The 14023-nt window shown below is 40.8% G+C and overlaps 1 protein-coding gene across 2 annotated transcripts in view; it reads right to left on the bottom strand.

Moving 5' to 3' along the window:
• Positions 1-14023, bottom strand: part of MDGA2 (MAM domain containing glycosylphosphatidylinositol anchor 2) — a 636169-nt gene that overhangs the window by 131367 nt on the left and 490779 nt on the right. For both annotated transcript variants that reach the window (XM_026654284.2, XM_026654285.2), the window contains exon 9: positions 10779-11048. In XM_026654284.2, coding sequence (XP_026510069.1) covers positions 10779-11048 — 270 coding nt within the window. The remainder of the gene's footprint in view (positions 1-10778; positions 11049-14023) is intronic.

The following is a 14023-nucleotide window of genomic DNA, read 5'->3' as shown; positions in this document are numbered from 1 at the left end:
ACCCAGAATTAGTAAAGTTTCAGAAGCATTTTGGCTGTAGAGCAGTGTGATCAGCACCTTTGAAAATCAGACGCCTGGTCTTACCGGCACTGAGATGTAAAAAGGAAAACTCCTCCTCTTCCACTTCTGTATGGCTTAAAACCAAATTTCAAAAACAGAAGTCAATGAGATACCATCTTTGCTCGAGCTGTAAATCTGTAAATAGGCAGCAAGGAGATGAAAATTCAATCGAAGGCTCTCAGTAATACGATTGAAGAGAAGAAGATAAAGAGCAAAAGGAATCGGACTTTGGACTCAACCCTGCAGTATGGCAGATTTCAAAAGGAGAACTGTGAGAAAATTGTCCATTAAAGCAAACTATCTGAGTATGTCTTGATAGATAAGAATGCAGTCAGTGAATGAACCTGGGGCCAAACTACAAGCAGTATCTTAACAGTTCAAGGAAATGTCACAGCTAATCGTAAGGTAGATGAAATAATATCTGAAAGCAGTAAGTGGGTTACTTCACCAAGATCCAATGCAAGTAGTCGATCAGAAGTGACCCGTAACAATGCAGTCGTGAGATTATGAGCAACCTAGACACCAGATGAGAGTTAAAGGACCACTTTATTTTAAGAAAAATACCTGAATGATGGGCTAGCTACAGGTTCTATGAGTATTTAGACTTTTGTGAATAACTGTTACAAAATGAGTTAATACAGATTTAAAAATAGTCTGCCAGACACTAATTAAGAAAACAAGTCATTTGACTAAGATTCAGACAGGATGAGACAGATGATAGATTTTCTTGGAAGCAAAAACGAGATCATTAGAAGACCAAAACACCACAGATTCACATTAGAGCACAGGAACTTTTTTAGATTCATTTCATACATCTTAAAATGTGAACAGTCTATTTTAAAAGTGAATCCTGAATGATCTGTGGGATATACATTTGCAGAAGTTCTTTAAAGTCATTTGTCTTTTCATGTCTTCACTGTGATGAAACATTTGGATTGTTCTGACATTAAATGTGAGTTAAGCTGCACCAAGATGATAAAACAGCTAACAAATACCTCCGGGAAGAGGGAAAGCTAAAAAACCCTGATTGAATTCACTCAGAACACAGCACAAAGCATCAGAAGATTGGCACAGGATCCCTGCAACAGAGACCTACTTTGCAGAATCTTCACAATGAATTGTAATAATGGCCCTTGAGGCTACCATTTGCAGAGACAATTTGGGCTTCACGATAAAATGAGAAAAAACAAACAGAAACAGAAATGCCAAAGAAAGAATCTTTAGATTAATGTTAATGGCACCCAGCTAACAGATGTTACTCACTTCGCTTAATGCATTATTGGAAGGCACTCAGATAGTATAGGCATGATTATGGTATAAGAACCTACACAGAACAGAACAGATCCTCACGACAAATGTTAGAAACTACTGACGTGAAACCAAAATCCTAGCAATTAACATATGCCAAACTATGACAGATAAAACACCGGAGCCAACGGAGTAGGTCAAACCTTGGATCTGCTGGAGTAATGAGTTTTGCCACTGACTTCAGTGGAACTGAATTACATCCTAGGAAAACTGACAATTACAAGTTTGGGAGAAAAACTGTTACATTTCTTAAAACACATCAGAAAATTCGGTGAAGGGTCACTAACTATGGGACATTTATGTAATAGAAATTGAAGCCCGGAGCACTAAGAACAGTACTAATATCTTCAGGAATGCCTGCAGTTCATCCAAAGAACCTACCTTTCACACATTGGCATGCTAAAGGATCATTGATTATTAAAGTTGCTGTTCATGCCAAAATGTAACATACCTATGATGGTGTCTTAATCCCCTTCAGATTACAGACACACCATCAGTTTAAAAACCACACTTCCGCCTGATTTTTTTTTAACTACTGTTATTATAAGTAACATTTAAGATGTTTCAAATGGAAAGAGATTAGAGGGGAAAAATCAGGTTTTTTTAATTGCACTTTGGGTTTAGACATTTTCATTGTTTCCCCCATGTAAATCAGATATTTAGTCCGTTTCCCCATATCTTTACAAGCACCTTCCAACGCATGAGCAGGGAAGAGAAAAGCGTGGTTTTGAAATAGGAAAATGTAACTGCCAATCCATTAAAGTTAGCTGGGGGAATTGGGGGAGGATGTAGTACCTGAAACGACTTTTCGCTCTATTTCTGAGACTCAACCGATTTCCAGTTGACGTGTCCTTTCAAACCGGGACCAGGCAAACAGAGAATGTTTTATGTTTCTGAAGTAATGGGCTACATCTAAGTAGTTCCTTTAATTAGCTCTTTATACACTAATGAGGTAAAAAAAAAATCTGGTAAGTTTTTCCACACTGATTTCAGCTCATCAGTTTGTCTTTGGTCACTTCAGAGCTACTGGTCTCTAGAAATGTCTATCCGCCAATGAAAAGCACTGCAAACAGGAAGAGTCTGTGCCTTATTCTGCCTTTCCGACTTTCGGTTTGCTAATGGGAGATCTTAACGGTGACCACATTCAACAGACACGGCTTGCCAGAAATGTGACCTCAATGCCCGAAGGGAACCACTAAGGAGGACTGGGATGAATTAACAGGAACCAGGCATGTTTTAATTACTACGGGACAGATTCAAATACCCTTGCTCAGATTGAATAATAATTCTTCCTAGAGCTGTCCCAGGGACTACTCAATGGAAGCATATCATTATCTGGCCCCAAACACTTTGCACACAAATAATTAGCCAAAAAATGGAAAATGATGTCTATAAAGTAAAACAATTGCAAATGATAGATTCATGGAAGATAGGTCCATCAATGGCTATTAGCCAGGATGGGCAGGAATGGTGTCCCTAGCCTCTGCTTGCCAGAAGCTGGGATTGGGTGACTGGGGATGGATCACTTGATGATAACCTGTCTGTTCATTCCCTTTGGGGCACCTGCCATTGGCCACTGTCAAAAGACAGGATACTGGGCTTGATGGACCTTTGGTCTGACCCAATATGGCCGTTCTTATGTTCTTATGATAAATATAACAGGCTGGTTCTCCATGCTCCTGCAACATTCAAGTCACCATTTCTTCTCTCCCGAGCAGCCAAAAGGCCTATAGCAAAGCGAGACTCCGACAGATCTGGCTATCTACCCAGTTGAGCTGCTGTAGTCTATCACAGTGAAATGGCATCTCACCAATGGCAAAAATAAAAGGCCAGTGTTTTAAGAGCACAGGTTAATGTCAATTTCAGTGTTCTTTAGGTCAAGTAATTCACCTTTCCCCTGTTGGGCCTTTCATTCTGTGATGCCTGAATTAGCATAATTTTATCCTCCTCCAAACCTGCCTCTTCCCTGGTTTTACTTCTTTCCTCTTTTAACAGGCCCCTCTCCATTTTTCATCCATTCTTTCCCTTCTTACTTCTCTTAGCCCCACTCTCTTTGATAGTCTTCACAAGAGTTTTCTCTGCAACATTAGAAACTAGAGCTACCATTACACATTCCATGCAGTCAACGTCTAATTCAAGTAGCATTTAGCTGAGTTACTTGCATCGAATGTGAGCTGGGTTCCTGACGATCCCGCTGGCAGAATGCTCCATGCCACCCTAGGAAGATAAATGCTCTCTGATATCGGTTTGGGATCATTTGCCCAAGCACACGCCTAAATCCTGAAACAAATCCTGATGCTGTCAAATAAGCTTTCTAAAATCTGCGATTTTCCTTGTTGCCTCATGTGGTCTTTTGAGAATTTGTAAGAAAAGACCTGGGAAGTGAACGTTCTGGTTTTGCTGCAAACAATATATATTTCATGTTTCCCTGGCAAGACCCTACTCTAAATGTATCACACAATCTGAGATAACACGAGCTAGAAAAATTAGAGAGATAGAATAGGTTTAACTCAGCTAATAACTCCATTAGAAACATACAACTCCAAACGCATACAAAATATTTTAAGATGATGTCACAGGAGTGAAGTGTATAGTGGGTTTTATCAAATACAGCGCAATAACTCCATTTCAAGTTTATACTGCACAGTGCAGGTGCAGAGTGCCGTACAGATATATAAGCACAAGCGTAAAATGTGATGAGTCCAGACCCCTTAATGACCTGCTTTCTTAGAACAAAGGAAGAAAGTCATGAAACGGACTTGAAATTCCCATGCAGAATGGAAGGGATATACTGATCAGGGCCGGCTCCAGGCACCAGCCAAGCAAGCTGGTGCTTGGGGCGGCAACTTGTAGGAGGCGGCATTCCTTCATGGCCGCTTTGTTGTTGTTGTTGTTGTTCCGCTCCGGCCGCCCTGTAGGGGGCAGAGGTGTGGAGGACGGGAGCGCCCTGCAGCAAACCCGTCAGGGTAGCCCGTGTCCTTCCCTCCCAGCCAACCGGAGCGGCGTGGAGCCCTCCCGGCAGGGGGCACGGTGGGAGGGGCTGCGTAGCAGCGCCCCGCTGAAGCCCTGGCCACCCCCCTTCTCTCTCTCCCCTGCTTCCTCCCCCCCACCTCCCGCTAGCCGGGGCACATCTGCAGGGCAGGGAGTCCCCCTGCACCCTGGCTCCAGCCGCGCCGCAGGGTTTTTTTTAATTTTATTTTTATTTTTTTTGCTTTGCTGTTCTGGCCGCCCCGGTTTTTTTTTTTTTTTTTTTTCTTGGGGCTGCCAGAAAGCCAGAGCCAGCCCTGATACTGATTGCTTAAAGTGGAATCCGACTTTGAAACGTAACTAGATTAAAAAAATGCTCCCTAGTTACCCAACAGCTCGGCTCCCTGTGTGTATTTAGTCATGTTTCTTTAATTTAGAAACGACAGTAAGTTTTTGCTGCTGTTAACTCCGGCTCTCCCTGCAGAACCAATACAGCTAAGAGGAACTGAGTCTGATTCTACTCCTTTTTGTGCAGCATTGACAGAATTGTATATTACGTCCCAGTCAGTTGCATCTACACATGTCCATTGAAGGAATAGGGTTGAACAGGTATCGCTGAGGGCATATTTTGAAGATTATAAGTTCGTACAGCTATTTCTAAAGGCCAAAGTAGGCCTGCAAAACCATTATCAGTTGGGCAAATGGCTGCCTCTTTGCTGACACATTAGAGACTGAACAAGGCACTTCCAAAGCTAAAAGCATGAGCTGCAGCAGCTTGAACTAAAGAGTCAAAACTCTGTAGCTGGGAGGCTCAAACAACTGATATTCTCTGTGCCGATGCACGGAGGGGAACTTATAACACACACAGGGACTAGTAGGTTACCGAACAGCCCCAAGAAGAAAAGAACTCAGTTTGACTCTGAGATCATATTTTTAAACTTCCAAAGCCTAGTATTTTTAAAGACTTGACCAAGAAGCACTCTGAACCACAGAGGTCATTTTTTAATACATCTTGGAACACTGGGGAAGTTCCAGAGGACTGGCAAAAAAGTAATGTTTTGCCAATATTTTAAAAAAGGTGAATGGAATGATCCATGTAACTGTAGACCAATTTGTTTGGAATTAATCCTGGGCAAAATCATGGAATGGCTGATATGAGAGATGCAATCAGTAAAGAATGGAAGGATGGCAGCATAATAATTTTCCATAAAATCAGTTTTTATAAAAAAAATTCAACTAGCTCTCATATTTATTTTTAAAGGCAACTATCCACGGATCCAGGCACTTCTATCAACATTCCAAGGAAATAATGTGTGAATGGGATTATTGCAGAATATTATCTCCTTTATGCTCATTTGATAATACACTACATACAAAACCCTACATTAATTAAATGAACGTTAAGGTTGAAAGTCAAGCACATAAAAGTAAGGAACTGCCAGAATTAAGGTTGCCTGTGCAACCTTAATTCAACCCGCCTTGTGCACATGCATCATGATACAGCCTTTAAGTGCATGACCCCATGCTATTTTTTCCACAGGACCCCTGGTTCATTCAATGCACAGCATCGATGGTGTCACCCCCAGGGCTCCGCACCCATCTGCATTGCAGTCAGGAAGCATCCTCCTCCTCCTCTATGCTACCTAGTTGCCAGAGCGGGAGCATTGATAGCACAGGAGAGAGAGTCTTCCTGTTCTCAGTGCATATGCCTTGCACAATAGCAGCCCCTGACTGTCAGGAGGAGAAATTGCAGGAACATTCCTGCTGGGCACCAGAGCATGCTCAATACTGACAGAATCTTTGGAGAATTTAGCTGCCAACTAAAACAGGTCTGTACTGAGCATGTGCAACTCAAATTTTCACAGACTCATAAGATGGACAAATGTGGATGGATTTTCACAGGGATAGCAAACGGTACATCCCTGACACCAGGGCGACCCTGTGGCTCAGTTTCAAATGCCTGCTACAATGCATGGAGTTGCTAGAGTTGCTCAACAAAATAATTTATTTTGTAATGTAAAAAAGACATAATTTTCCCTAACTTTATGCTTGCAAATGACAACAACTGTTCTTGCTGAAATTTTCCCAAATAATTCAGCCTGAGGCAGACACCCAACAAGGAAAATTTCAGTCCAAATGGTTCAAGTTTGGCAAAGCTATAAGCAACTAAAACAGGGTCTTATAATGTGAAGTGTCAGGTAACCTTGAGCGTAGGAAGCAGAACCTGTAGTGCTAATACTCCGTATTTCAGTGCTAGTCCTACAAATGTATAGTTATAACAACAGTCCATTTGCCATCATGGAACTATTTGACTGACTAATGAATCTCAGCTCCCCCTGTCTGCCTATGGGAGGTCTCTTTGAGGTGGAATTCATACACTGCGCACTGAATGTGGGGAGGCATGCAGGTGGTGTGCAATCTGTGCAGCATGGAGTCCCACTTCCCATCCACCACCTGTGTGGAAATGAAGGGGTGGGAGAGCTTAAGCCATAGGTAGGGCTACTCTACGGATCCCTCCCCCCCCATTTCTGCCCCATGGGGAAGGGTGAGGTGTGTAAGGCCTTGTGAATCTTGAACATTTTTATCAATGACTTGGATCAGAATATAAAATCATCACTGATAAAGTTTGTAGATGACACAAAAATTGGGGGAGTGATAAATAATGAAGAGAACATCACTGCTACAAAGCAATTTGGATTTCTTGGTAAACTGGGCACAAGCAAACAATATATGTTTTAATATGGGCAAATGTAAACATCTTGGAACAAAGAATGAAGCCCGTACTTACTGGGTGGGGGACTCTATCCTGGGAAGAATGACTCTGAAAACAATTTGTGGGTCAAGGTGGATAATTAACTGAACATGAGCTCCCAGTGCAACAATGTAGCCCAAAGGGCTAATGCAATCCTTGACTGTATAAACAGGGGAATCTTGAGTAGGTATAAGAAGTTTCTATTATCTCTGTACTTGGCACTGGTGTTACTGCTGCTGGAATACTGTGCCCACTTCTCATGTTAGCAGTTTCAGGAAGGATGTTGATAAATTGGAGAGGGTTCGGAGAAGAGCCATGAGAATGACTAAAGGATTAGAAAACCTGCCTGATAGTGATAGACTCAAGGAGCTCAATCTATTTAGCTTAACAAAAAGGAAGTTAAGGGGTGGTTTGATCACAGTCCCTACATGAGGAACAAATATTTGACAATGGGCTCTTCAATCTAGCAATTAAAGGTGTAACACAATCTAGTGACTGGAAGTTGAAGCTAGCAAATTCAGAATGCAAATAAGGTGTACATTTGTAACAATGAGCTTAATTAACCATTGACATAATTTAAAGATGGCTGTGGTGGATTCTGTATTACTGGCAATTTTTAAATCACGACTAGATGTTTCTTGCAAAGATCTGCTCTAGGAATTTTTTGGGGGGGCAGTTCTCTGGCCTATGCTACACCTGATCATCACAATGGTCCCTTCTGGGACTGGAATCTTCTCCTGCTACTGGGTTCTGGAGCATCTCAGCAGCCTTAGGACAGTGGAAGGGAAGGTGTCCTTGTCGTGACACCTCCAGTGCATCTGTCTAATGCTCAGCCTGGCTATCCAGGCCAGACACTGTAGTCAGGAACTGAGCCTGAGGACACAGTTCCAGAGATCTTGCACACACAGAAAAAATATCTCCTACTGAATTTAATGAGAGTTGAACAAAGTCTTCTGAATATGGCCTTACATCAAGAAGTCTGCCATTTATCTCATCCCACACATGTTCCACAATGCCACATACAGTAATTCTCATCTGCTGATTACACTTCATAACTGAGCATTCAAACAGTTCTTCCACATGCATGACGGCTCATATACAGACAGCAATATTCATGTCATTTTTCTGCATTCAAGCTTTTTGTCAATTTTCTTTCAGTCTCTGCTGAATCTTAATTGCACCACATAATGCCTGAAAATTGCTTTCCATTGATCTTCACTTACAATGTGTGATGTCAGACTTTGAGATAAATATAGAATATTTTCATTTGTGAATGTTAAAATTTATCTTCATTTTGCACATGATTTGTGATTTTTCTAAGGACACTGAGGTCATATTTGACTCAGACTGGTGAAACTGGAGTAATTATTTTTTTGTTTTCCATATCATTTGTTTTTTGTTGGTTTTTCTCAAATTTGGCTCAAAAATATGTTTAGTAAAATTGAATTTTACAAACTCTAAGACCGATATGAATATTTCCACATACGTTTTTAATTCCGTACGTTTTTTCCCTAAGTGCATGCACTTTCCTCTGCAGTCTTTGCAACTCAAACATTGCGGCATTGTGTTACCGCATGAGAATTTAAAAATAAAATGGAATAGAAATAGACCAGTCTGATTTATCATTGTTCAAGCTGACTGAGAGAAAAGCCCCCTGCTGCTGTCAGATTCCTGCAGTGGTTTAAAAAACAATGGGGTTTCATTGTAAGATGTGAGCTAATTTCTCTGTATTCACGCTCTGTAAAAAATTCTACTGGGTTCAGTCATTTCTTCAGCCCTCTCCCCACTTTCTTTCTCTCCAAGCCTTCATGTGCCTTGTTGAGATCTAGAAGCAGAATATGTCCCCTTGGCTGCAATTTGTCTCTTAACGTGAGAGTAGGGTTTTGACCGCACACCTCTAAAAGGCATATTTACCAACCATGAACATGCAGGCTTTAACCTGAAAGACTGAGAAAAGCATAGAGGTCACGTCAGAAGCGGTTATTTTCCTGTTTTTAGTAACACTATAAGAGCTAAACACACATAATGGTACAGATAAAAAGTGATGTGGCACACGGTGGGATGGGTACTGAGTACACCATAAAACTATTTCATTACTAATTTCAGTTAGTTCCTTGTTTTGTCACAGTAATAAATCACACTGAGGCTACACAGATTACCCCAATCTCAGCAAAATAATTGCCTTAGAATAGCTTCCCACAGTCCTGGGTCCAAAGAGTGATGAACAATAAATTGGATTTCATTGACTCATTCGAGGAAATGGACTTTTTCTCGCGTTTCCTTCCAAGCCACCCTGTGGATTAAACACCAATGCTTGGGAACCAAAGTCATTGCAAAAATATAGGGTCGCTGGTAATAACTGCCTTCATTTAGGATCAAAATAGACAGGCCAACCTAAAGCTGGATTAAATTTTACAAGGACCACAGACATCATTCATTGAAGTAGTCACCTCATCACGTTTACATGCCATGTTGAGATCCATGGTGCCAACACCAAGAAAAAGATGCCAGGCAGCACTTGTTAAGAAAAAAAACAAAACAAAATTTCTTTAAACGCTTTGCAGTCTTCTTGGTCTGGATTTCTTCTACCACCATATTCCACATCTGGTGACTAAAGGGGCTGAATTCTGAGATAAATCTCATCACGTCTTTATTTTTAAGATTTGCGAGGCAGGTTTAACCACAATATGCAACGATCACTTCATTATGAGCACAACCCTGTAAGTACTTACTGCCAGGCATAGCGCTAACCGCCAACAGAAACTAGGCCATGAGGCCACATGGGGAGCAGGCCCTCGAAGAGGAAGAATACTTTCAATGGCAACGCATTCCCAACAGAAAAAGAACCAAGACTTGTATTTCTGATAAATGCTTTACAGCCCCATTCTATGGCTGAGGCTGAATATTAAAGACATGTTATAAACTCAAATTTAAGTTTAGTACATTAATTATGTGATACGGCTAGACTAAAGCTGAGACCGTAAATCACACCTGACTTTGTGGCACTGCATCGCTGAATCATAAACTCTCTATGTATGTCTTTTAATGAGAGATCCAGATTTCAAACCCTCACTGTACAAGAGTTTCTTGAATCGTGAGTTTTGGTCTTTTAACCTATCTTAAGCCAATGAGAAAGTCAGGGTTGATTGTAAAATTTGTCATCTGTTTGCTCTCCCATCAATGCCTTATGTCACAATCTTGACCACAAACATCTGCAGAGGGAGGGGATAGCTCAGTGGTTTGAGTATTAGCCTGCTAAACCCAGGGTTGTGAGTTCAATCCTTGAGGAGGCCACTTAGGGATCTGGGGTAAAAATCAGTACTTGGCCTTGCTAGTGAAGGCAGGGGGCTGGACTTGATACCTTCCAGTTCTATGAGATAGGTATATCTCCATATATTTATAATGAAGGATATTTGATTTCTATCTTAAGACCAGTGGCAGCAATTTTTGTCCTTGCACCAATTAAACATGCTTAATAACCTACTTCATTACCAACCTTGCTTTAATTCAAGCATTAGGCATTAAGTCGCCTAATGTGTGTTACCAGAGATGCAAATCTTATGTTAAAAATAAACCCACTGGAGCAGCAGTGGTATTACTGCAGGACACACATGGATACTCAAAATGCTTTTGTTCTCATTCTCTCTGGTAGAAAACACCATTTTGCAGGAAAACTCATTGGAAAGCTTACCTGTAACGAGGAAGCTGCATCGGCCTGCCCCAGCTTCATTGATGATGTTACAATTGTAAATCCCATAACTGTCCCTGGAAAGGCTGCTCACTATGTACTCCGTAGAATCGTGAGCATCAAACTGACCAGTCCGCAGCAACTTGTTGCCCAGTCTCCACTCGTACGTCAGAACCCGAGTTGGATACGCTCTCAGCACCCGGCAACTCATAGTGATGCTTCGACCCTGGCCCTGTCGAATCTCCAGAAATGTTGGTTCCACCGCAGGAGGATCTATAGGAGACAGATTATTAGAGAAGGTAAGCTATGAAAACAACATACGTATGACAAATAACAATAACACATCCCCCAAAGGGTTACAATACGGCAAATCTACTGCGTGTCCATGAGACCATCAATGGGAACATTCGTTAAAAAGAGTAACATCCAGAGTACTGTACTGCAATGTTTTATAGTCGATGTCCATTAGCGGAGATCAAACTTAATTTTGCAGACAGCTACAGTGTTCTTTAAAGGAGAGGAGGAGACACAACAGGAATTATTGTTTCACGTGACATACCAAGGGTGGATTGCAATGGAGGAAAGGGGCCCTCCAGAGTGATGGAGACCTACACCAGTTATTGGACCATGAACTCAGAGAAGAGACAAAAAGTTGGACATGGACGGAGTTCAGATTGTCTGAAAAACCTACTGCCTTGATTTTTGTATTCCCAGAGGGTGAGCCTCCTTGCAGGGTGCCAGGACAACAGTGAGAAGCATGGTATACGAACCTGAACAGAACAGAATAGGGATGATACCCTGGTACAAAACTCAGCACCCTCTTCCTTTGCAGTGGCTGAGGGGGACATGAGATAATTTGGTAAGTTTCTCACCAGGGTGTTGCCTCCAGGAAACCAAGTGGGCAGTCCTGTCCTTGTCTTTTCCATCTACCTGTTTAGTTGGTTTACTCCTCCAGTTAGCAGATGCCTGGTAATTTTCCCAGGCCCTGATCTGAAATACTATTTAAAGCTATTTAGATTTGCAATTTAGCACTTTGTCAGACTTTTGACTCTAATGGAATAAAAAATATGTAAACATTGATATGCCTTAAATTTGTACTTGCCTTTCGCTGGCTTTCTAATTGTAAGCCAGAAGTATTTTTTTTCAAAATCAATACTTTCTGAAAAAAATGGGTTGATTCTGACAAAATTTTATTTGAATACATCCCCTTCTGACATTATCAGAATGGAATGTTTTGATGTTTTGTTTCAAAATGACATTTAGAAATCAAATGAATTGTTTTTATATAAAATATTAAAACAATTTACAATGGTCCAAATCAAAACAAAAATATTTCTTTTTATAGGTTTTTTTTTCCACAAAAATTTTAAATCTTATGGTTTTCATTCCATCTTGGGATGAAAAAAAAATTTAAATTGTAGAATGTCCCAGGAAAAGAAAATCTGGTTTCTGTCCTGGTCTAGCCAGAACTTTCTGAGTGGCTCTCTAGATCAGAGAAATCGGAGTATGAAAGGGGAAGACATTTGGTGGTGGATAAGCACAGCTTTAGAGAAAACTCTTAAAAGCTATGTGTCATTGTTATGCTCCTTTCAGACCAATAAAGAGAAGAAACCCTGAAAAACTCCTACTCCAGAAACATACGAGAAATCTACATATCGCTATTAAAAGGACTGTCTAATAGGTCTTACTTTCAGAGCCAACTCTAGGTACAGTTATTACATATTGCATGAAACCTAGCTTACTCATTCCAAACCCGTCAAAACTCCCTACAGAGAAACTGTTCTCTCGTATGAAGCTTTCCTTCCATGTGACGGGTATTCATGGGGTAGAACTTTCATTCAAGGAACTGCCTCTTGAGAAGCGAAGACCTCTGCGGTTGTGTTTGAAACCGTGTAGTACAAGAGGCTTTGAATGGTGTGATAAAAGAGTGTACAGTCTCTGGAGCACAGAAAGTTACAGATCACTCCTATTTCTCGGGAGGCTGATTAAACTCTCTCTCTGACCCTCTCTCTCTCTCTCTTTTTTTTTTTTTTGCGCTTTCCAAAAGTTCTAAGGCAGATTTCATCCCATGTTAAATTTCCTGTCTTTAAAGGATGAAGTAAAATGTAAAACCTCTAAAAATAAACCAAACCTCTCCAAGTGAGCCATTTAATGGACTGTAAAGCAGCCTTCCGTCAAGGAATTTGCAGTAGAAACTGGCTGTGGCTCCACCCATTAAAGGCCCTGCAATGCAGCAACTCTAGGACTGAAATTTTCATCAGGTAGGATTTAGCTGCACTATATGGCACATTTCAAATTGTGCAATGTTAATAAGCAAAAGTCTTGCTGTGATAATGCTTCAAGTTTACTGTGGAATAGCGCTGAGTGAAATTTGGAACTGAGGTCTGGTGGGAATTTTTGATTTTTCAACCTTTGCTTTTGCTCTGATAAAAATAAGAATGAGGATATGAGACATCTAAACTACAACTCCCATCAGGCAATGTGGCAGCTTAGGCAGATGTCAGTTTGACAATAAACTGCTTCAGTTTGAGTTGATGACTATAAATGTTTCAATTCAATTCAAACTGACCCCAAACAAAAAACAAATATTTCATTTAGTTTTTCCCGTGGAATTTTTCAATTTTGCTGAACCTGCATTTCCCACTGAAAAAAATCATTTAGACAGAAAATTGCTACTTGAGAGAAATCTTTACTGAGTGTGTTTTGTTGTTTAAAATGTTACTATCTATTGGCAGCATCTGATCAAAAACATATTATTGTTCCTAGATTCTTCACTGATTTTAGCTTATTTCGCAGGTTTCCCAGTAACCTTCAAACTGTTGGCAGTTAACCCAGGTCTGATGTAAATTGAAAATGGATACCACTACCCACCCAGATCGGAACTGCACCTCCAATGGTAGGGTGTTGCTAACTGCCTGCAGCTTAGAGACAACACATAACCAGCATACTTTAAATGAAACTAAACCTTGCAGCATACCAGCTTTAGACAACATTTGTTACAGGTGATGGTATCCAGGTGTTGTACTTCATGCCTGTGTAACAATCAGCAAGATGGACCTTTCTAAAATGATTGTAAGCATCTTGAAAGTCATAGGGAGGGAAAAACATCACTGGTGTGAAGGAAAATACATGGGCAGAAACAGTCCTGCAAAGCAGAAGAATTTTGTTCATAGTATGTTGAGGTCGCAGAAGTTAACTCTGGGACAGTCACCTCTACATAGGTGCTTGGATGAACAGACAGAGCACAG

Source organism: Terrapene carolina, unplaced genomic scaffold (assembly GCF_002925995.2).
Source record: "Terrapene carolina triunguis isolate 2854851 unplaced genomic scaffold, T_m_triunguis-2.0 Scaffold189, whole genome shotgun sequence".
Taxonomy (NCBI): Eukaryota; Metazoa; Chordata; order Testudines; family Emydidae; genus Terrapene; species Terrapene triunguis.
The sequence above is the reverse complement of the archived record's forward strand: the minus strand, read 5'-3'. Positions and strand labels throughout refer to the sequence as shown.